This window comes from Pituophis catenifer, unplaced genomic scaffold (assembly GCF_029215685.1).
Source record: "Pituophis catenifer annectens isolate HBS135680 unplaced genomic scaffold, rPitCat1.0.hap2 SCAF_2, whole genome shotgun sequence".
Taxonomy (NCBI): Eukaryota; Metazoa; Chordata; class Lepidosauria; order Squamata; family Colubridae; genus Pituophis; species Pituophis catenifer.
This window is the reverse complement of record NW_027256882.1, coordinates 229,328,715-229,352,623: the sequence shown is the minus strand read 5'-3', so window position 1 is coordinate 229,352,623 and position 23,909 is coordinate 229,328,715. Positions and strand designations below refer to the sequence as shown.

At 36.5% G+C, this 23,909-nt stretch overlaps 1 protein-coding gene across 5 annotated transcripts in view; it reads right to left on the bottom strand.

Moving 5' to 3' along the window:
* PCSK5 (proprotein convertase subtilisin/kexin type 5) overlaps positions 1-23,909 on the bottom strand; it is a 201,356-nt gene that overhangs the window by 127,445 nt on the left and 50,002 nt on the right. For all 5 annotated transcript variants that reach the window (XR_011600080.1, XM_070938639.1, XM_070938640.1 and 2 more), the window contains exons 4-5: positions 15,599-15,742; positions 8,135-8,211 (exon numbers count right to left, since the gene is read on the bottom strand). Coding sequence is in view for 4 of the 5 variants with exons in the window: in XM_070938639.1 (XP_070794740.1) it covers positions 8,135-8,211; positions 15,599-15,742 (221 nt within the window). In the remaining variant the exon portion in view is untranslated. The remainder of the gene's footprint in view (positions 1-8,134; positions 8,212-15,598; positions 15,743-23,909) is intronic.

The following is a 23,909-nucleotide window of genomic DNA, read 5'->3' as shown; positions in this document are numbered from 1 at the left end:
TCTTTTGAAAGTTAAAAAAAAATACAAAACAAAATACATCTTTATTCAATTTCTCTCTGTCCCTGAAATTTGCTAGTGTGTTTAACTGTTTAAGCCTCTTCAATATACAGGAAACCTCAGCTGAGAAATCAGAAAGGAAAATGAAGAGTAAAAATGAATGTAATGATGAAAGATGAGATTGTGGAGGCAAGAATTTCCTATTAGATAAACTAGAAAACTAGTGATTTTGTGGGCAATATAAATAAAGCTCATAATACTTAGTCAATAGTAAAGATAAATATTTTCTTATGCTGATGTGATTATTTTTCAAGTACTTTCTGCAATAAAGATATTCCTGCAACAAAACACTAAAATGTGATGCTTTTTATGCTGTGGAAGTTAAAGAATGCTGGCAAAACGAAGTCACTAATGTTCATGTTATTAGCCATTTACCCCAAGTACGTCAGCAATGTTTGTGCAGCTGTGTTGAAAGAATTTCAAGGGATTATATGTTATTTTCTTCTGTCCTTTCTGCTCATCTACTGATCCACCTGCTGCTTTGGATGATAACTTCCTTAGAAGCAGCAACAGCTCGCAATAAAAAGAATAAGGCTTTATTTACAGTTTATGAAAAAGATGCTACCATAGCTTTTGAGAATATAGTAATAAAAATAAATAAAAAAATAAAAAAAGAGAATATAGTAATAAAATTATTTCAAACAAGATTGAAATGAAAAAAGTGGGCATGCATGTTAAAAGCAGAAGTGTTGTTTATGATGAACAGATAAAAACTTTCTGTAATTAGATACTAATATTTTAAAGTTGCTAACTACTCATTTTCCGATTCTGAATCCAGCATTCATGCTGAATCCTAGTTATATTTTCTTTGCTAAATAGAAGAAGAAAGAGTTAAAATGTTTTATTTACAAATATACTGTAAATAGACTGACCAAGTTTAGTTAGGGGAACCAGAAAAAAGTACACATTTCTCTAAAATTGCATAATGAATAAACAGACATAACCAAACTGTTGTTTTTAATTCTCTACACATACTTTTCCACATTCAGTAGTAATAAAGCAATCTTAGCTTCCTGCATGACACATTGTGAGAGCAGTTAAGTACACATTAAAGTCCACTGTCGTTAATGACAAAATAAAGAGAGTGGAGCAATGGATAGCTTCAGATTGATGCTTCCACACAGCTGATTTTTGTTGTTCTTGTTATTTAATAGGCAAGAATAATGTAACAATCTCTAAGAGAATTAAAGGCTTTGTGTGAATTAGAGTTCCAATTCTTTGCAGTAAGGAAAAAAAACCCAAATCCAACTAAATTGCATGCATATAATCTTTCCCAATGCTTTTTCAAAAGAAGGGGGGGAGGGAAATCACGTATTGCAGTCATCTGTATCTATGAAAAGAGATATTTCCCACCTCTGGTACTGAACCTGATATTTTATAAAATAGGTTTATTGGTTCCAAGATCAAGAGTTTTTGGTTTTCTGTTACAAGATGCAAGAGTAAAGTATAGGGGAAATGCCCTTTTTCCAAATTCTGAAATTCTCATTTATTGAGAAGCCTTAATAGTGCTATAAAACTTTGTTTCAGGATATCTGGCGCTGTATCACTTATATGGTGTGCATATATTTCACATCTTGTTACAGATTCCATTTGTTTTTCTAATAGAGTTTTAGAGTTTTAATGGCTGTTACTTGGATGAAAAATGAATCGATTCACATTATGGGAATAGATTTGATCTATCTCGATTAAAGGAATGCATTATCTTAAACGGCTTTTTAATTTAAAAAATGCCTAAGAATCAACTGTGAGCTCTCAGATATAAAGAATGCAAGAGAATGTAATATATGTAGCTCATGACTGAATGTTAACGGCTTGATGCTTGTGACCTTGATTAAATTCCATAAACAGAATGAATTTGGAATAAATAAATTGAAATCAGATTCATTGGTAAAATTAGATGATTTATAAAGTGAAAATATGCATCTCTTCTCCAACTATCATTCAAATAATAATACTGAAATAATAAAACAATATGTAAGCTTAAACCGACCCAATCCTAAATATGAATGAAAATTTCCTTGCTGGTTTCCCGGGAAGAAGATATATTAATGTAATACTAACATCAAATAGCTATATCACTTTTTCTCAGGAAAAAATAAAAAATAAATTAAATCTATTTTTGATAGTTAAATGTATATTCTGTCATCTTGGAACTTAATTTTAACTCTGGTCAAATAAATTCATTTTATATTTCTTCCATTTACTTTTAAAAAGCTTGATCTTTAATGCCATTAAAGTTAATTTCAAAATTAATCCCACAAGTTGATGTATTGTCATTCTGGTCGAAACTGACTTGACCCATCCATCTCAAGTTCTGATGCAGCCCAAGTTTCCTGGAGGAAAAGGATATCAAATAGTAATAGATAACAAAAGAAAAAGTTGGTCTTTTGATGGTGCTGACCAGCCTGTAATATTCCAGGTTAAAAAGGAGATTACATTATGGCTTGATTTTGGCAAACCAATGATATTTATTTATTTATTTTATTTTATTTTGAATTTGTATACCGCCCTTCTCCCTGAGGACTCAGGGCGGTGAACAGCCAAGTAAAAACATCAAATACAAATATTAAAATACAATTAAAAGTACATATAAATTTGGCCCCATTAATTAAAAACGATAAACAAAACACTTAAAAACACTTAAAAAATTAGGCCAGCCCGACTTGCTGGAAAAGGAAAGTTTTAAGGGCACGGCGGAAGGCACTGAGGTCTTGGATTCTCCTTATCTCTGGAGGCAATTGATTCCAGAGGGTAGGTGCCCCCACAGAGAAGGCCCTCCCCCTGGGGGTCACCAGCCTACACTGTTTGGCTGATGGCACCCCGAGGAGGCCCTCTCTGTGGGAGCGCACAGGTCGATGGGAGGTCGTCGGTGGCAGCAGGCGGTCTCGAAGATAGCTAGGCCCTATGCCATGGAGCGCTTTATAAGATAAGATAGTTGTGTTGAATTGAAAAATCAAGGGTAAACAACCAGGCCTCCTCTAGAGGTTGGCTTGTCTCATGCAAATTCTGTAACTGCTCTTGGGCATCTTGCTTTGAGAAAATGAAATCAGTCATTTCAGTCCAATCGAGTGTGCATAACAGAGATTTCATTCAATAATACTGGGCACAAGGTTTTTGCTCTGCATGATTGAATTGCCTCCCGATCCCTGCTTAGTAGTTACAGATATATAGTAATTGGATATCTCAGTGTGTAAGAAAATTTCTCATCAGCTATAATGGTGGTCCGGGTTGGCCCTCCAGGATCGCTTACTGGCTCATAAAGATGATCTAGGGAGCTTTAGTGTGGAGGACGATATCCAGCTGTTCCATTCTGCACTGAGAGAGTCAGCAATTTACTATCAGCAATTGGAGAAACAAGGTCTATCAGTGACTGTGCTGTAACCATTGTAACCAGTAGAGTTGTCCTCAAATTTTCAAACTTATGTAGTATATTATCTTGTTCACCCCTTGGTAGAGAATAAAAAACAGCAATGAATCCAGGTTCAGCTGGGTATGAAGAGTTTTCATCTAGTAAATTTAACGATCAGCCTCGCTTTGTCAAATCTGGAGGCGGTGCAGTCCCAAAATCTGGGACTGACTTAAAGTGGTTTTTGACACAGCTGATATAGAGTCAAATAAAAGTTTGATCTTTTCATCACAAAAGGCTGAACAAAAGATTCAAAAAAGCAAACAAAGCTAAATAGGCTCTCATCTTAAATAACATCAGTGGGATCATAGGTTGTTTCAAAGGTAGAAGAATCCACAGACAGTTTAAGACATTTGGGAGCCATTCAAGAGCACTTAGATCTATCTAGCTGTATTGGCAATTAAGAAGTTATCCTAGAGAAATTACTATTGTTCTCCTGGAATCAGCAACTGATTATTATAACTATCCCCCAAAAAATGCTGAGTGTGATTTGTTATGTCTGCAATAAATGATTTGAATGAGGAAAAAAAAAACTTCTGCAGCATCTGAAGGAGCTTTAATATATGTGAAGAGCATCCCTTTTGTTTTATCATGAGTGACAGATTAGAACAAGCATTTGGATATTGTAGCATGTGTCAGATTGTTTTACTTTTTCTTTAATTGCTTGCTCTTTGACAGTTCCTGTGCCCAAGATAGGAGGACTAGGTGAATCAGTTGCATCAGTCTGGATAGATGTAGAAATGTAGTTTCATGATTTTGAATATATGTCATCTTTTACCACGTCCACTTAGTATGGTTTTTTTTTATGGTTGAGAGCTGTTCAAATATCAAAATCATAATTTGCACTGTGAGCAGCATGTTTTGCCATAAACTCTGTTGAGTTTTCCCAAGGGAGCCTCTCCCTCTTCCAATTGCCTTCTTGCCTTCCTTCCTTCCTTCCTTCCTTCCTTCCTTCCTTCCTTCCTTCCTTCCTTTCCTTTCCTTTCCTTTCCTTTCCTTTCCTTTCCTTTCCTTTCCTTTCCTTTCCTTTCCTTTTTCTTTAATCTTTAAGCTTCTTTTCAATTCCCCTGAGGCTGGTAGAATGAGTTGCAATGGTGACACACAATGAGAGCCGACAAAGGATCCGACTCTTATTTAGTAGTTCATCCCTGACAGATAAGGAGAGCTCTGCAACTGTTGATTTTTTGGTTCTGTTTGAAGATCCTATTCTAGTGAATTAAATTTGTTTAAAGGAGTGTTTGATTTATTTACTGATCTTTTTGTGTTCTTTTGTCTTTTGGTTGTTTCTTCTTCTATATCCTTTGTTAAATCCATGCCTATAGTATCAGACAAACTTGTAAGTAATTTCTGAGCATATTGTTTCCAAATAGCCTTAATTTCTTCTACAGATAAATAGTACTGCTCCATTGTATCTATAGGTCCCTCTTCCCCTTCAATTGCAATCCTTAGTTTTCTCTGGTTTCCTTTGATTAACCCTCAAATTCCTGTTATCAGGTTTATCTTCTGATCAGCAAAACTTTCCCATGGGAGGATTAAATTACAGTTAATTTCAAAATTTTCACATAGTCTTTTACAAAATTTTAAGCACTTCATAAAATCTTATTTCAAGTGCATCTAGCCCTTTTATTTAGTCTTTAACCTTCCAAAGTCATCATTCCAGTGCCCCTCTTGTTTTCCAAAAAATATTTTTATTTTTAATCCTTAAATTTATACAAACTTCTTTCATCCAGGATAAAAAGAAATTATCCCTGCATGATGCAACTTGTCCTTCAGAAAGTTCTTAATATTCAATAAATCAATAACAAGCAACTTCCTAAGTAGGTAAGAGAGGAAGCAGCTAAGCACAGGATCTGTTTTGAAAGTGCTGAACCATGACTTAGGCAAGTTAATTTTCACTTCGCTTCTAGAGTTCTCAAACTTTCGGAGATTATTATTTGGTGATCTCTGTGTAGGCAAACTCTGTATGGAGCAAACTTTGTCTTACACATTGGCAAAAAAACAAAACAAAAAATCAGAACACAAAATACAAGCTGGATAGATATGACCTAACAGACGACCCTCACTCTGTCAAAGACCTTGGAGTACTCATCTCAAATTATTTAAGTGCCAGAGCTCACTGTAACCGCATTTCTAAAAAAGCATTAAGAATTGTTAACCTAATCTTGCGTAGCTTCTTCTCCGGTAATATTGAATTGCAAACTGGCATACAAAACTTTTGCCAGACCAATTCTTGAATACAACTCATCTGTCTGGAACCTGCACTGCATATCGGATATTAATACAATCAAACGAGTCCAGAGATATTTCACAAGAAGAGTCCTCCACTCCTCTGCTCGCAACAAAATACCTTATTCCACCAGACTTGAAATTTTGGACTTAGACAATTTAGAACTTCACCATTTTGGGTCTGACCTAAGCATTGTACATAAAATCATCTGCTACAATGTCCTACCAGCCAATGAATACTTCAGCTTCAACCAAAACAATATAAGAGCACACAATAGATACAAACTCATGGTAAACCAATCCAAACTAGACTGCAGAAAATACAACTTCAGTAACAGAGTTGTCAACACCTGGAATGCACTACCTGACTCTGTGGTTTCTTCCCCAAACCCCCAAAACTTTAACCTTAGACTGCCTTCTGTAGACCTCACCCCATTTTAAAGAGGTCTTAAGTGCACCAGCGTGCCTACCATCCCTGTCCTAATGTTTTCTTTTATTTGTATCCTTTTCATGTATTTATAATTATGTTTACACTTGTATCTGTCATAAAATACATGCTTGACGAAAAATACAAAGTAAAAAAAAACTTGTTGATGGTCCTAGTCCTCTCCTCCATATGGGGAGAACTTCTAGGAAGTTGATTAGTTCTCCAGCAATTCTTATTGCAGCGGTCATCCACCATTGCTTCCCTGAAAGCCAACATGTGTTCATTATCAAAATAAGATGTTGTTTGGATATTTTAAGAGTGAAGAAATACTTCTGATACTGATGTCTAGCAACAGGCAGCTGAAACTTGCTAGAAATCATACTAAATACTAATCTTACAGAAATAGGTAATATGATCATTTTCTAAACAAGGTTCCAGTCATTATAAATTACCTCTATGTATGCATGCGACTTATGTCCCACCTTTTGTCCAAAATAGCACAAATAGTGTTTCCTCTTCCTACTTTATCCACAAAAGAACTTGTGAAGTAGGTTGGGATGTGAGTGAAAGAAACCTAAATTTGAATTTCCTCATTGCCAGTTCAACAGTATTTTTAGAAGTTTTCATTCATCACAACAGGAAGTTGATACAATTTGCTGCTCAATATTATAAAGATAAAATTTGGACAAAGAAGGATTAGTCTACTATTTAAGTAATGTCTATCTTCACATGTATTAAGTTAGCTAAACTGAGATAATACAACACAAACATACACATATTGGGCATCCATCAATATTTTGATGATTTATGGTCCAACTCCCAAAATTTTATGACATAAGTTTATATTCATACATGAAGCAGCTACATCAGCACAAAACCCTAAATGATAATATTATTCTGGCTCTTCAGAACTGTCATCATGATAAAATTATTTGCAGTAGGTTTTATTGGTTCATTTTTGTAAAACAATTCTGGCAAAAACCTGATAAACGAAGTTAGAATCTTTTTGCATGTGAATATATAAATGTGTACAAAGAACAGGATGGAAATATTCATCCTAACAAAACAACAACTGACTCTTAAGAGAGTAATACAGATTATCATCTCAGCCTATAAGAAGCAGTTTAGTGAAAGAGTCTATTAAACATGTTAAGATGTTAACATGTTAAGAGCCTGGATAGCTCAACAGACTAAAAGCCTGTTATTAACATTCAGCTGTCTGCAATTAATGCAAGTTCGAATCTCACCAGGCTCAAGGTTGACTCAGCCTTCCATCCTTTCTAAGGTAGGTAAATTGAGGACCCAGTTTGTGGGGGCAATAAGCTGACTTTGTATAAAAATATACAAAAGTATGAAGGCTATTGCTTAACGCATTGTAAGCCGCCCTGAGTCTCCAGAGAAGGGCGGCATATAAATCTAATTAAAAAAAAAAAAGATCACAGTTCTATTTCTGAAATCTATCTCATACCTGTTCAGCTGATAACCCACCAATCTAAATGCTGTCACCATTTGTTTATTTGACAACTTTTCTATTCCTACAATGGCAGGCATACTTCATAACAGGAATATTACAAACCTTTTGAAAAGTAATTCTTTGTGACTGGTGGAAAGTGGCAACCATACTGAGGATAAGAAGCAATTTTTATAATCCTATTTTCTCTCTATAACTCTCTATGCAAATCTGCTCAGAAAGGTCACTGATTTTTCAGAATAAATCTAATGGGAAGATTTAAATGTTTTTCTACCTGTGGAGGTTCTACCATTGGATAATCTTTTAAAATCATTAGCAAAAATTAAAAAAATATTGCCAAATATTGTAATAATTGTACTGAAAATAAATAACCGTTTTATTGTTTTCATCTTTAAGTTATTTAACATCTGCTCAGGAAATTCATTCTGTGGATTAAGTATATCATTCTAAAAATAAAGTATATATAACTTAATTTACCCATAAGCACATTTTCATTTAAAATCAACAGATTTAATATCTACATTCTGTATCTATACAATGGACTTACTTGTTTTCGTTGCTGGCATCATACCGAGGCATGGGATCAATATCATTACCATTGACATCAAAACTGGCATCTGGGTCCTGTAACCAACAGTGAAGTAAGATGGAAAGAGAAGGGACAGCAGAACCTCATTAATTAGCTATTGATTCATCTAAATTCATAAATCTCAGCAGGTTTTTACAGGCATGTAATTAGGTTAACTAAGATTCCTGTGGTTCTGTATTGGATACTTGACCAAAACTAAGAGTTTAATTGTATTTAGGATATAGAATTGTTCTTAAAGCATCAGTCTCATGAGAGCTAGTTGAGAACTAATTGATAATCTGAGGACTGCAAGACTGAAGGTGTGTCATACATTAATATAGAATCTATTTTGAATAATCACATTTTAAGTTATATTGTGTATAACTTGCTTGTGGTATATTGGGACTTTTTCGTATCACAGCTTTATTCCCCCAGAGCCCAAATAAAGGGGCCGCTGATCTCACTGTTGCGATCTTGGGAGATCCGGCCATGAATGGTGTGAATGGGTTTTTAATGTTTTAATTTTTAAATGTTTTTATAATGTGTTTTTTTTTTAATGCATTGTAAGCCGCCCTGAGTCTCTGGAGAAAGGTGGCATATAAATTGAACAAATAAATAAATAAATAATAAATACAGAGAGGGGCACACTTTACTCCTCTTACCAGCTGTTGTTTTGTTTTGTTTTGTTGTCAGAGAAGAGATGAAAAAGAACCCAAAGAGAGGCACCTATCTGAGATACCCATAACTACCAATTTAGTGATGAGGTAATGTTTAATCCTGGCAGCCTCATTGTGGTGAACAAATGGGCAAGCTGCAGCCATTGTTTCTGCTCTCCTCAGCATTAAACAGCTACAATGTAAGAATATAGAATAAATCAATGGTGGCTACCTCAACTCTCTCTCTGCTGGCCAGTCCTTTTTAAGCTCTATAACTTAGTGCACAACCAAACCCTTAGATGCTAATGCTGGGCAGTCCAACTTTTCCACCTCCCATTTTGTTCCTAGTGACTTCTGCTAGTTGGGCTAAGAGAAGTAGATCAAGGCAGATTCTTCATGTTTGTGATCCATGACTATCTGCTCATCCCCTCTATAGAAAGTCATCATACATGTTTGGAAGGAAAAGTTGTGAATGAGGTGCTGGGGACAAGTGAGTACATGCCAGCTTTTGGCTGCATGGATGGATAAAACATATTCAGGCTACAGAGAATAAGATGAAGGAGGGCTGCATAATGCACATTTGTTGCAACTTCTGTACTAAGCAATTATTTCTGATTTATGAAAAATAATTGCCTTAATTAAAATAATTTTCATGTGATTCTAATTACACCAAGCTTCTTCAATTCAATCCTTTTCAATCCTTTCCTTCCAACCAGGATTACCTTCATTCTTGCTAAAAGACATAGCTATTTAAGTGACTCTAAGAGAACATTACTTGCCTAAAGGAAATATCTCCATGTGTTGATAAAGGATTTGCAAACATAACTTCAATTATAAGACCACTTTGAAAATGATACTAAACATCTATCAATTACTCTTTTTCATATCTTTAAGGGGTGTAATGAGTGTAAAATTTTATTTTATTTTCTCCACTTTTCCTGTAGAAAACAGCTGTTTTTTATTCAAGTCAAATGATACAGTTGAATGAGAGGGCAATTTGTATGCATGTGCAGTTCAGGCTTGATTTGACTCATATTGACAATCTGAGATTCAAGAGGAGAATGATTTGATTTGAGTTTGTGATTCAATAGTTGAGGGCAAACCAATTCAATTCAAAAGTTTGAAATTCAATTTTTACAAATGTCATCGGTTATAATGAGAAAGCATCGAAATGTCTGTAAGTGAAATCTTACAACTGGCCAGATTAAAAATTCTGAGAGATGAGAATGTGAATAAAGTGCAAAGCACTGTCATTTCAAAAGAGTTCCAATACATATAGTATAATAAGATGATGCAATTCAGTGATTAGGAAAGAGAAGACGAGGACAGCCAGCTGCAAAGTGGCCAGAACTCAATTACAGTGGGGATGAGTACACAGTTGGGAGACTTGGAAAAAAAAAGTTTAGGAATAGATCATCATGTAGAAAATCTATGTGAGCACTAAGGGTTGAAAACAACTTGATGGCACATAATCAATTCAGTGATTGGCTGCTCATGTCTAATGTTAGAAAGGCTATCATTATCATTCAGTGTGACCACACATGAAAATAAAGTTGCAATATTGTATATTGTCTATAACAGTTATTAACTAGAACAAATGCCATTGAATATGTAGCAAGCAGAGGTGGGTTTCACATAATGGTGGAATGTAAAATTTGTTACTACCGGTTCTGTGGGCATGGCTTGGTGGGGGGGGGTAATGTGACTGAGTGTGCGTGGTCACCTTTTTAAAAAAACTTTTAAAACCTTTTTTTCTACAACCTTCTCGGCCGAAGAGGTTGTAAAATTATGCTTTTAAAAGCCTCTGATGACCCCAGCTGAGTTGCCTGATCATCAGAGGCGTTTTTTCTTTTAAAAACATTTTTTCTACAACCTCTTTGGCTGAAGAGGTTGTTAAAAAAATGCTTTTAAAAGCCTCTGACGATCCCAGCTGAGCCGTTTGATCATCAGAGGCTTTTTTTTTTTTACTTTTAAAAGCATTTTTTCGGCCAAAGAGGTTGTAGAAAAAATGCTTTTAAAAATAATAAAAAAAAGCCTCTGATGATCAAACGGCTCAGCTGGGCATGGGGGGCGGGGTAGGGATTTTTTGCTACCGGTTCTCCAAACCACCCGCCTCCATTTCTACCAGATCGGACGATCTGGTCCAAACCGGGAGCATTTCAACCCTGGTTTCACATAATTTTATCACTGGTTTGCCGCACACTGAAAATGCATGCAGTCTTCCGCACATGCGCTTTGCTCACGCGCGCAGCTTGCATGCATGCATGCGGCTTAGAAAACGTGGTTAAATAGGACGGCATAGCGCCAGGGCGAGTAGGCGGGCCCACCCTCAGGTCGCCCGAACCGGTCCGAAGTGGCTGAATACCACCACTGGTAGCAAGTTTTGAAAGTATTTCATAGCCATTTGGTTTGCTTGGTTGTTTCAAAGGACAAACCTGTTTCAATTCACAAATATGTTTTGATTTGGTTTGACAGATGCTTGGTCAAATTGAGGCACTCCTTTGAAACTCTGTGCACACCTACCTTTAAGAAAATATTCACTTATATTACTACAATGTCATTTTTTTTTCAGTTCAAATAATTCTGGATATAATAAAAACTACAATGATGTCATGTACATTTTGATGTTTTTTCAAGAACGATGAAAATTAGGTCATGATGCACATCAAGTCTCTTTACCTCCCCAAGGAAACCCTTGATGCTGGGTGAAATTGAAAACATTTTTCTGCTGATAGATCATATCCTGTCTGTGGAAGCATTATCCTCTCCCTTTGCTGCCTTCCCCATGCTCTCATATTCTACATTAGAGTGTGAATGGATTGTGTAAAACAGAATTTAAGGGTATGCAGTGGGTGTACCATGAGAAGTAATATTTTTCCTAAATATTGTCAGAATATTCAGTTTAAAGTAGGAAGTGCAGAACAGTGTAGAATATTGCTTAATTTATCTTTCCATGTCCCCCTTCCATCTTTTTAAAGATAAGTAGCAGAAAAGAAGGGAAAATATAACAGCTTTTAAATTAATCAGCAAAAAGCCTGAGTTGCACTGAACAATGCAATGCAGCAAATGTCCTGCTTTAAGTTAAAAATAATTTTCATGAACTGCTTACAAAATAAGTTGTTCTTTTTCATCTTGCTTTTGTAGGATGACAGGTTTAAGAATGCTCAGTGACTTGGCTTGGTGAGAGACTGTGGTTTGTTATGTATGATCATTGGATCTGTGGATATCTGGAGGCCTGGTATCATTAATTGGCAAACTTGGGCTGCCCTGGAAAGGAGCCCACATCAATGGCAGGTTGTGACTTGCAGGCACAGTTAGTTATTAAGCAGAAACAACAGAAGAAGTTGGCATGATGACATACATTGCCACGGAGACTGGCAAACCACAGAGAAAGTAACATTCATAGCTTTGCCTTAAAAAGAGGAAAGCTTGTAACTGTCAACTTGGTATCTGTTTATTCACTGTTGAGAACCTTCTGCTTGTTCAAACCAAGTGAACTTTAAAAGTAAAACTTGAGCTAAGAGAGTATATTCTAAGTGCTAAGAACTGAATTTAAAATCAGTTATGTCGCTAGTATTTGCATGGACCCATGTAATTCCATTAGAAAAAGCAAGAGTGAAGCTAGGTCACATTCAAGAAACTAAGAGAGGGAATGAGACCCAAAGCAATGCTTATTTTGCCAGCCAATATTGTTGTGATAGGCAGAGTTAAATGAAGTGATAAAACTGATTAGTCAGTTACTTGGGTAAGTGTTGGAGATTGTAACATATCACTCAAATTTCATTAGTATTTTCTATACATAGAAATCAAGTTAAAAGGGCTGAGGTGGCACAATGGTTAGAGTGCAGTACTGCAGGCTACTTCAGCTGACTGCAAGCTGCAGTTCAGCAGTTCAAATCTCACCGGCTCAAGGTTGACTCAGCCTTTCATCCTTTCGAGGTGAGCAAAATGAGGACCCAGATTGTTGGGGGCAATATGCTGACTCTGTAAACCGCTTAGAGAGAGCTATAAAAAGCACTATGAAACAGTATATAAGTCTAAGTGCTATTATTATTGCTACAACATTGGGTATTGACTATAACAAGCATGAATGCTATCCAGTTGGTTTGGACAAACCAGTTATAAAACTTTCTTGGCTTGACTTGGGTCAGGGAGCTATGTGTACATGCCAGTTCCATGTAGCCCAAGCATGGTGCTTCCTGCTCCTCTTCTGTTTTCTGCAAAGTGTGCTTCATAATAAGAGACAACTGTGCAATTCAGCTTACATGAGCCTTGGTAGTACAGTGGTCTAAGGCACCCTGTTATTAAGCTGGTTATTAAGACCAGCTGCCTGCAATTACTGCAGGTTTGAATCTCGCCAAGGCTCAAGGTTGACTCAGCCTTCCATCCTTTCTAAGGTAGGTAAATTGAGGACCCAGTTGTGGGGGCAATAAGTTGACTTTGTATAAAATATACAAAAGAATGAAGGCTATTGCTTAGCGCATTGTAAGCCGCCCTGAGTCTCCGGAGAAGGGTGGCATATAAATCAAATTAAAAAAAAAACAAAAAAAACATTGTACAGTATTTTTATTAGGTTGCAAGAAGCTTTAATTTACCCCTAGTTGAATGTGGGGGGGGGGGGAGGGGGCGTACAGGATAAACACTGCAACTGATCTTCTGTGCTTGGAGCAGTGGTGGGTTGCCCCCGGTTTGCAACGGTTCTATAGAAGTAAAACCGGCAGGAGGCTGCGCCCACCGATCCCGACGTCATCAGAAAGCTTCTGTGCATGCAAAGAAGAGCATGCACGGCCCCGTTGCGAACCCTGGCTTGGAGGTTGGGAAAAAGAAAGAATGGGAGCAGGGGCTTTTAATATTTATGTTGTGGAAAAGAAGTAACTACTTAAGGAATTAAAACTACTTGCTGCCTTATTTATTTATATAATAGCCCCAGCATTGGAACAATGAAAAAAAATCACTGATATGCTTCAAAGCCACAGTTGAGCTTACTGATTTAAAGAAGGTCTTCTGGTTTCTGATTTCTGGTTGTTTATTGAATTCTATGTGTATACTGACTAATAAGCTCTGGTAATGAAAGTCAACCATTCTTGGACTGAACAAATACCAAGAAAAAACTTCTAACTTGCTCATAAATTTAATTTCTAAAAATCTTATAACATTAAAACAATTCTTTAATATTCAATATTTTAGAATAGAGTTGGGAAATATTTTTTGTTGTTGTTAAGGACTGGATGTTTTCAAGGACATCCAAGAGAAATGAGTTACTTTAGAAGGGCAGGTGGCATAAGTGTGACTTAAAACTTATACGTTACCTAATTTTTATTACAAACATTATTTATTACAATTTATTTATTATTATTAATTTATTACAAGCATTACTATTAATCTTCTCATTGTTCCCACCATCCATCTCCTTCCACTTACAACTATATGACTGTAATTTTGTTGCTTGTATCCTTACGATTTATATTGATATTGATATTGTTTCCTGATTGCATATTTGTACCCTATGACTATAATTAAGTGTTGTACCTTATGATTCTTGATGAACGTATCTTTTCTTTTATGTACACTGAGAGCATATGCACCAAGACAAATTCCATGTGTGTCCAATCACACTTGGCCAATAAAAAAATTCTATTCTATTCTATTCTATTCTATTCTATTCTATTCTATTCTATTCTATTCTATTCTATTCTATTCTATTCTATTCTATTCTATTCTATTCTATTCTATTCTATTCCACATTAAATCTATAATATTTCCCTTCTTCCTATTCTTTCTTCTTATTTATCTATATATACACCTATAGGTATAGTGCTTGTAAAAGAAAATAGTTCACAGAACCAATCATTTCACATTTTCTCTAGACACTTTTAGGAATCTGATGTCAAATCATTTCAAAAGCATTCATTGTAGTAAATTACCATAGTGATGTGGTTAGCTTGACTGTGGCTTAATGTGCTATATGAACTCAACCATTATGGTTTTTAAACCATGATTTATACCTAATATGTAAACACCCAGCTAAAGCTGTTTTCTAAAAATAGCATGATTAATGTGAGTTTAAGAGTAACCTATATCCTCATTATAAAGATTACGGTTAAGAATTTGATAGGCAGGATGAAGTAAGTTATCATAATTGTATCAGAAAACGCTAGTAATAAAAAACTCTGATCTAAACAAAGTGCTGAAATTGAAATGTTCATTGGCAATTAATGCATCATATGATTTAGCTCCTCAAATATTAATTGATAAATTCATGATGATATATATATAGCTTTCTAGTAAATATACTTTGCAGCTGTATTCTAAGATATATTCAGTAGATAGGTAAGAGGAATCTTAGTAGTTATAAGCTTGAGAATAAATTGAAGTCAACTATGGTAGCTTATAAAACAAGACAAAGTTGCACAAAGTACAATATGTGTTAATAAGAGAGATATTAATAGTTAAGAACTCAGTGTACATGAAATATAAACAATTTATCACTTCACTCGGTTGCTCATCCCTGACCTTGCTTATAGTTCAGTTATTTAGAATTTCATAGTAACTGCCCCAGAGTACTACATGCATTACACCTTGGTCTACAGACACAGTTTGATTGGATTCTTGGATTTCAACCTCTGCCTTTGAATCCAGTTTCTCCACTTGTTTCTCTAGAGATTCTATAGTGTATAAATACACAGGCATGTTTTGTGTTTTATTACTGTCTTTGGATCACAGATCGGAGGCAGTGTATTATTAATTAGCAACAGGTTCTGCAGTCTGAAGCAACATGGACACTCACATAATTCTGCATCAAGTCTGGATGGTTTCTTTCAATGCCATCATCCAAAATGGTGATCACAATATTCTTTCCAGTGTAGCCTCTCCTCCAGGCACCAACAATATTCATATCTGACTGACAAAGATGTGTATTATCACTGCAATGCTAGAGAAAGGAGAGGGAACAAAACAAGGATTGTATGTAAGTGATTAGTTCACAAATGCAAGATAAATAAATATTAACCTTTTCATTAGCATAATCAAATAAATTGTCAATATATAACTATACTGATTTATTAAACAGGAGATCAAAAACTAATCTCCTAATTAACAAGCAGTAAGGTAACTTTAATGAATGACAAATGAAATGAAAATGACTCAAACTCATTACTTCTTTTGAGAATCCTTTTTATATGGAGAAATAGTTTTTTGGGTAACATTTTGTTATTATACAAGACATATTATATTATCCTTGAAATCATCCCAACAGTTATAAAAAGGTCTTTTCTGAGTATTCCTTACCCTTCTGGGAATGCATTTGAATTTTTCAGTACTCAAATGGCAAAAGTAGACCATGCCTGTACAAAATAGCATGGAAACACATACAACACATGCCCACACGGACACAAACTCATGAACAAATGCTTATGGGATAAATGGGAGAGCATCCATAGAGTTATGTAATGTATCATCTATGAAATGGTTACCTAGAATCTTATTTAAATCATCTTCTATTTGAAAAAAAAGAAAAGAAAGAAAAAGAAAGAAAGAAAGAAAAGCTTTTGGCATGTGTAGTGCAGCAGCAGCAAGAGATGAATCTGTAACCAAAACAATTTCTGTGTAAAACTTCAGCTTAAATAGCTTGTTGAACTGAAGCTGGCCATAGTAGCAAAAGTTCTTGAAGATGAAAATCGAACCATTTGTATTTTATTTTGTATGGTGCTCAGTTACAAAGTAATGAACAGACAATTGTGCACTCATTATCCCCACCCTATCTCTTAACCCTGCAGAGAAAGTGACTCCTTTTAATGAGTATCCCATCGAGGCTCTCGGTGGTCGTGCTTTGCTTCAGCTTCCCTAGAATCAAGGAGAATAAGCAGGAAAAGGAAAAAATAAATTCTAAGAACTAGTATCATAGCAACACATACTAGCTACAAGAGTTCTCAGAGTTCCTTCATTCTTCTTTTCCTATTCCCTTTCATGCTTCCACTCACAGCTCTATACAGTACAGTAGAATATGCTAGTATTTTGGAATGTGTAAAGGTGGCCAATAGGCAATTGGACTCCATTCTTTCTTTCCTCTACACAACTTCACACAATCAATAAATTTATTTATTTATTTAATGTTTTTTCCAAAATGATTGTTGAAAACATCTCTGAATAATGTATATATAATTGTACTGTATTAATTGTTCGTTTGCCAAATTAAAAATGGGCTAACTAAATGAATTGTATGTCTGCCTTCTCTTTCCGTGAAATCTCCCCGTTCCTAAAAAAACAACAACAACCAAAACCCAACCCCATTACTATACAGGTGGTAAGGAGGCTTTATTAAACTGTTTTCAGTTTTGATTTAGAGAAAAAATAGTTTAAAGGAATACAGTTATCATACATTTTATGAGGCCAACAGTTAAGACCATAGTCATTAAAGATTCTTACACTTAAGGCCATAGGGTACTGAACACCCTTCCTTCCTTCCTTCCTTCCTTCCTTCCTTCCTTCCTTCCTTCCTTCCTTCCTCCCTCCCTCCCTCCCTCTCTCCCTCCCTTGAAAACAAATAGATGCAAAAATTGAAGATGTAGTTCAATAGTTAATCTTTCACAGTAGCTCTACCGCATTAAAATAAAGTTAAAATAATCCTTCTACCTATGTTCACTTGCACCCTCATTTTTCGCAGATATTGATTCCTAAATTGATCCTACTCCCCAAAGAAAGAAAGCCACGTTCAGTTTCCAATCTGTGAATAGGTCTCCCATACTTTATCTTAAAGGAAAATAGGCAGAAAGACCTCCTTGGTTTTTCACTCCCAAATTCATGTGCCTTGGCTTCCAGGTTTTATTTACATTGAAGAAAAACCCTGCCTATAGGAGCTCACTAAGAAAAATGACACACTTCTGCTCTTTGCCTCAGACAGGCCCTGTGCTTTGATTTGTAGAGAAGGGTGTGAGATTATAAACCTTGTTTCCTTGAAAGGATTTGGAAACCTGCCAGAAGACAATTTCTCTTTTCTTTTGTGATGTCAGCAGGCTCAGCAGGCTGTCCTTGCCTGAACCTCTTCTTCTTTACTGCCATTAGCAAGCTTTCCTTAATGTGCTTGCAAACAGGCAAAATACATCCAGGCTAAATCAAATATCCATGAATCTATTCCAATATTTTTTTACATTCATGATGACACAGGAAACAAAGGCTAACAATACTACTATCTTCAGAAAATATGAGCGGGTTGAGTAGCTGTACATATGTCAGTGAGCAAGGACACACCCATGTGTGGTGTTTGGACCCGGAAGCAAACTGGAAATTAGTGCAGGTCACAGAACAGCAGTGGAACCCAAGAACTGCCCACACAGCTTCTTTCTTCTGCCAGCTATAGATTTGCGGGTAACCCCATGTATTCCTATATTTCAGATTGGTGGTAGAAGGCTAGTGCATGGAGGATGCAGCCCTACTTGGGATACAGAAAGGATTATAGCATCATTAGCATAAGGGAGAAAGGAGGATGGTTTCCTGGCCAAGGGAGAGAGTCAAATTCAGCTTGAACAATATCATTGACATAAAAAAATAATAGGGGGGAGGATACATCTCTGTTTCTCTCTCCTAGAAGCAGGCATTGGGTCAGTTAGTTTTCCAGTTTTTAATCACTGTACCTGCATTGTAATGCTTTGATGAAGCATCATGATTAATTTCGGGAGCTGGCAGTCAACAGAAGAAGCTGTTAATTTTTGCTATAGTTCTCTGAATTTACTATATGAAAGATCACCTCAGGTAGTTTTTCTTTTTTGCAAAGAAAAGTTGCAAAGTAATAAGTGGATCAGCAATAGAAAAATCTGATATTGAGCCAAATGTTCCATTGCTGCAATCTTTTCTTGGACCATCTAATCATCAAGCTTATGGTAAAGATGTTTAGAGTACCTCCTCCTCCTCCTCCTCCTCCTCCTCCTCCTCCTCCTCCTCCTCCTCCTCCTCCTCCTCCTCCTCCATCTCCTTCTTAGCCATTGTCTATCCACTGCAGGATGAAGGCCTCTTCCACAGGTTTCCAACCATGCAGCCATGGTGGCACAGTGGTTAGAGTGCAGTACTGCAGGCTACTTCTCTGACTGCCGGCTGCCTGCAATTTGGCAGTTCATATCTCACCAAGTTCAAGGTTGACTCAACCTCCCATCCTTCTGAGGTGGGTAAAATAAGGACCAAATAGTTGGGGGCAATTTGCTGACTCTGTAAACATCTTAGAGAGGGCTGTAAAGCACTGTAAAGTGATATATAAGTTTAAGTGCTATATGGTCCTGAGCTTTCTTTTACCAAGTGGGCCCGCGATACTTGCTGATGTCGTTGATCCATCTTGTTTTAGATTTCTTTCATGGATGCTTTTTATCAAGTGGGATCTATTCTATGACTGCCTTGGTCCACCTGCCATCAGTTCTTCTTGCTATGTGACCAGCCCATTTCCATTTCAATTCTTTTACTCTCTTGATAGCAATAGCACTTAGACTTATATACTACTTCACAGTTTCAGAGTTTCTTAAAAATAAATCCCATGCTGATTAGAACTGGGGGAAGGAACAATAGCAAAGCAATAGCACTTAGACTTATATACTACTACATAGTGCTTTATAGGCCTCTCTAAGTGGTTTACAGAGTCAGCATATTGCCCCCAACAATATGGCTTCTCATTTTACTGACCTTGGAAGAATGGAAGGCTGAGTCAATTTTGAGCCGTTGAGAATTGAACTGCTGAACTGCTGGCAATTGGCAGTCAGCAGAATTAGCCTGTATTCTAATCTCTGCGCCATCATGGCTCTTAAAGAGCACCTCAAGTGGGCTAGCATTTTTTGCAAAGAAAAGATAATACATGGATATCCTTTCGTTTGTTCTCTAATCCATGTGCTCTCGGCTGTACCGGTCCGCGTCTGGGCGTTGGGATGGGTTAAGATTGAGACACCAACACGAACACTGGCTTGGAGAATCAATGGTTTATTCTTTGCACCAACCAGCACCAGCAAACTCCTAGCTCACACAGGTGAGGTCAGCTCTGAGTGTTCCATCTGTGGAACTGATTTTAAAGAAACCGCGTGACTGCGCATCACGTCCCACCCCCTAATTGCGCTTTGCAGCTGATTCTGGTTTTCGGGAGGGTGTAGCGGCCCGTGGCTACATGGTAGCCATGGTAATCCATGCGGCTTCCATTTCTGTAGGCAGTAATCCTGGTTTTGTAACCAGACTCTCTTCGTAAGACGACATGTTCTGCAGCCTAAAGGCTTCTAGCCACCACCATTAACAAACCTAAACCTGCCACTGTTACTAAACCTGAATAGTGTGTGCCCATCCTCAGTTGACATGACTTCGGTGAATGCTTTGAACTGCATCTCCCTCCAGTTAGTATGTTGAGCAGCACAGAAAGCAGGCTTGACATGTGTGGGTATTTCTATCTTGTCTTGTAATGCTGAGCATGGCTCTTTGTGCCACTCATAGCTTTTGTATCAATTGTGAGGTTAGTGTCCATATTTCACCAACATATGTTGGAGCAGGCAACACACAGTGATTGAAAACTTTTCTTTTCAGGCATAGGGGGAGGTTGTTCTTGAAAATTATGCTTAGCTTGCTAAAAGCCTGCCAACCACATTTAACACGCCATTCAATTTCCTTTGTCTTATCACCTTCCATTGAGATCTGTTGGCCAAGGTATATGTAGTGATCTACTATGTCTAATTCTTCTCCAGATATATATTTCCCCCTTTTTTTAGTGAATTTATTAAACATAACCTGACTCTTTTTCAGGTTTATTTTTAAGTCAAATTATACATAACAATCTGGACAGTAGTTGACTTTTGTCAGGTTGCCAGTATAAAGTACCTTCTTGAGCTAAAACTGACTGAATTACTCTGCCCCACTCAGCCCATTGACATACTCACTTCTTTTGTTTCTGGAGTGTTTGCGAAATTCTGAGGCATCAGTGATTTTGGCAACTTGAGGTAGAGAATGCAATTTCTTCATACTTTTTTTTGTTAACACTAGAGGTTGGTGTCAAATTATCCAGATCAGATTTGAGATGAAAGTAATAAAAACTGTTTTAGGATAACCAGTCTTTCCATGACAGTTAATTTTCCATGATCTGTTAATTTCTTGAGAGGTATGAAAAAGCATTTCTCTCCTCCAAGGTTTCTTCTGGTTAGTCTGGTGTTCTTTAATTGAGACTTGCTTATTCAAGCTTCAAGGGTCCCTTTTCAGTAGGGGAAGTACTCTACAGTTGCTATGTAGTTACACATCTTGATTCTGTGCCAGCTTACAGAACTAGGAAACCAAGCTTGACAGACAAGTCAGGAAATATTCATTTTGGATAATTTTGGCACAGAACAAGATGCTTCTTCATTTTAAGTAACATAAGCAAGATAATTAAAATGAGGAATTTAATGTAATTCTGCAGCTGCCCTGAAGGGCAGGAAATCAGTCTATTGCTTTGAGATCCACCTGGTATAAACAAAAATTGGCTCATAAAGAAAGTGGCTGATTTGGGTGAAGTTTGCCTACACTTGTTCTTTGTTGCTAACAATAAGAAGAAATGTATCTGTTTGAAGTATATATGAGGATGTAAGACTCATCTTAAGAAGCATAGTAAGATTCTGAGTACTGGCTAATGAAATTATTTCTTTTCTAGGTGCATCCTAGCTGGAGTTTATGATGCCTTATAGAGACTGAGACAGAGAATAGATGTAAAGCTTTAAGTAGCACATCAGTTTTTATTAATAGAATAATTCTTTTAATAATTCTATCAGTTCTACCAGTGTTTCAGCCTGAAACAGTACTGCTGGGAAGGTCTGATATCAATCTGGTTTTCCATACTGTTTGCATGCCCAAACAGATATGAAACTTTTGTGTGGGGCGGAAGAAGTAACTCATAATCAAATAGTGGGGATCCAGATCCAATTTCAGCAACCTGAATTTGACTCTGCCGGTCTTCTGTCTGTCTGTCCTACACAGTGGCTGTAGGAGGCTCATTTGGCTCATTGTAGATGTTTTGGAGGCCTTTAACTGGTTTTTTCACTTCTTAAAAAAATTTCTACAAGAAAGTAAATGCTCCTCACTTCCAACCATCAAAATGGTATCATCAGCACTTCTCAGTAATTTTAATTCCAATCTGATTCCTTCTAATCCAGTGTTTCTCTGGATATTTTCTGCATATGTTAAATGAAGAAGATGACTTTATACACTTCGGTACACTTCTTTCTTCATTTTGAACCATTTAGTTGGTCTATATTCTGTTCCATCATTTTGCTCATCATACCAATCATTAATAGATATATCAGGTGTCTGGGTATCCACCTGTTTTGCACATTTATTATGGTCTATATAATCAAAAGACTTTGCATCATCAGTAAAGCAAAAAAAAAAAAAGATGAAACAATAGTTATGCCAAGATTGTTAAATTTCCCTTGCCTTTACTATTATCCAGCAATATGTGTCTGGGGCTTTTGCCTTTTCTGAATCCAGCATGTATCTTTGGCAGTTGTCATTCTATTATTGAACACCTCTATCTATCCCTTTTATTTTAAGAAATGGATATTCAGAATATTTAGTCTGTTTAATTCAGCTGTTTAACAGCTGAATAAAATTCCTTAGTTTTCTTTTCAACATAAATAAATAAATAAATAAATAAATAATTTTATTTCTATACCGCCCTTCTCCCGAAGGACTCAGGGCGGTGTACAGCCTATTTAAAAACACAGAAACAAAACAATAATTAAAATTTAAAATCATTAAATAGTTAGGCTCCAATTAAAAATCCCAGAAATTTAAAATACCCCAATTTAAAACGTTATGTTAATAGCCCGGCCTGGCAGAACAACACGGTCTTCAGAACGCAGCGAAACACCCGGAGGTCGGAGATCTTACGTATTTCCGGGGGCAGTTCATTCCACAGGGCTGGGGCTCCCACAGAGAAGGCCCTCCCCCTGGGTGTCGCCAGCCGACATAACTTGGCCGATGGCACCCTGAGGAGACCCTCTCTGTGGGAGCAGACTGGTCTGTGGGAGGCTATTGGTGACAGAAGCCGGTCTCGAAGGTACCCGGGTCCTATGCCATGGAGCGCTTTAAAGGTGGTAACCAACACCTTGAATCGCACCCGGAAGACCACTGGGAGCCAATGCAGCTCGCGCAGGAGGGGTGTCACGTGGGCGCAACGAGTTGCACCCATAACCACCCGCGCGGCCGCATTCTGGACCAGTTGGAGCCTCCGAGTGCTCTTCAAGGGGAGCCCCATGTAGGGGGCATCTTTGCTAGGGCAGAAAGTTCACCTGTGAAAGCATAATATTTTTATTGTCTGACATCCCAAATCCAACAGAGCACAGCCTGGAAGAATGGTGATACAATCAGCTTCACACCAGTGAATATATTGGCATATCCAAACAGATTGGAAACCATGAAATCAGGATCAGATATTCCTTTTGTTAGTTTTGTACAACATCCTAAGGATGTTCTGCTATAGATAGATCAGATAGACATGAGATGACACTGTTTAGAGATTATACTGCACAAAGTTACGATGACCTAGAGTTGTTAGGTCTTTGACAGCTATACAATTTAATTGGTTTTAGGAACCAATTGATTTATGTGTTTCATATTTTATTTGAAAATATTCCATATTACATTTTATGATAGGAAGCAGGAATTTATCAATGTTTGAATACTGATAAACAGAAGTTAAATGAATTAAATATATATTTTTTAAAAGTACAGGAATGTTAATTTTTATAACTGGTTTTTGTTGCTGTTTTATAACTAATATAAATATAATACTAAATGGAATAGAAGTTCATCTAAGGTCTAAATTCTGTAAGCATAAGAGAAAGCATATCAAGTCATAGCTATTGATAACATTAATATATTGTTAATAATATATTAATATAATGTATTTCCTTCTCTACCACAGGAAAAACATGGGAAAATTATGCACACATATATATAATTTCTTACAGTACCTTTAAAATAGTATTTTATATAATTTTCACATCTTAATATAGCTCTGTCACATTTGGATTCTTTTGTTAAAAAATATCCTTTATAGGCGTCTATATTTTTTCATGTACAATTAAGCCTATAAATAATCAAATGAAATAATATAT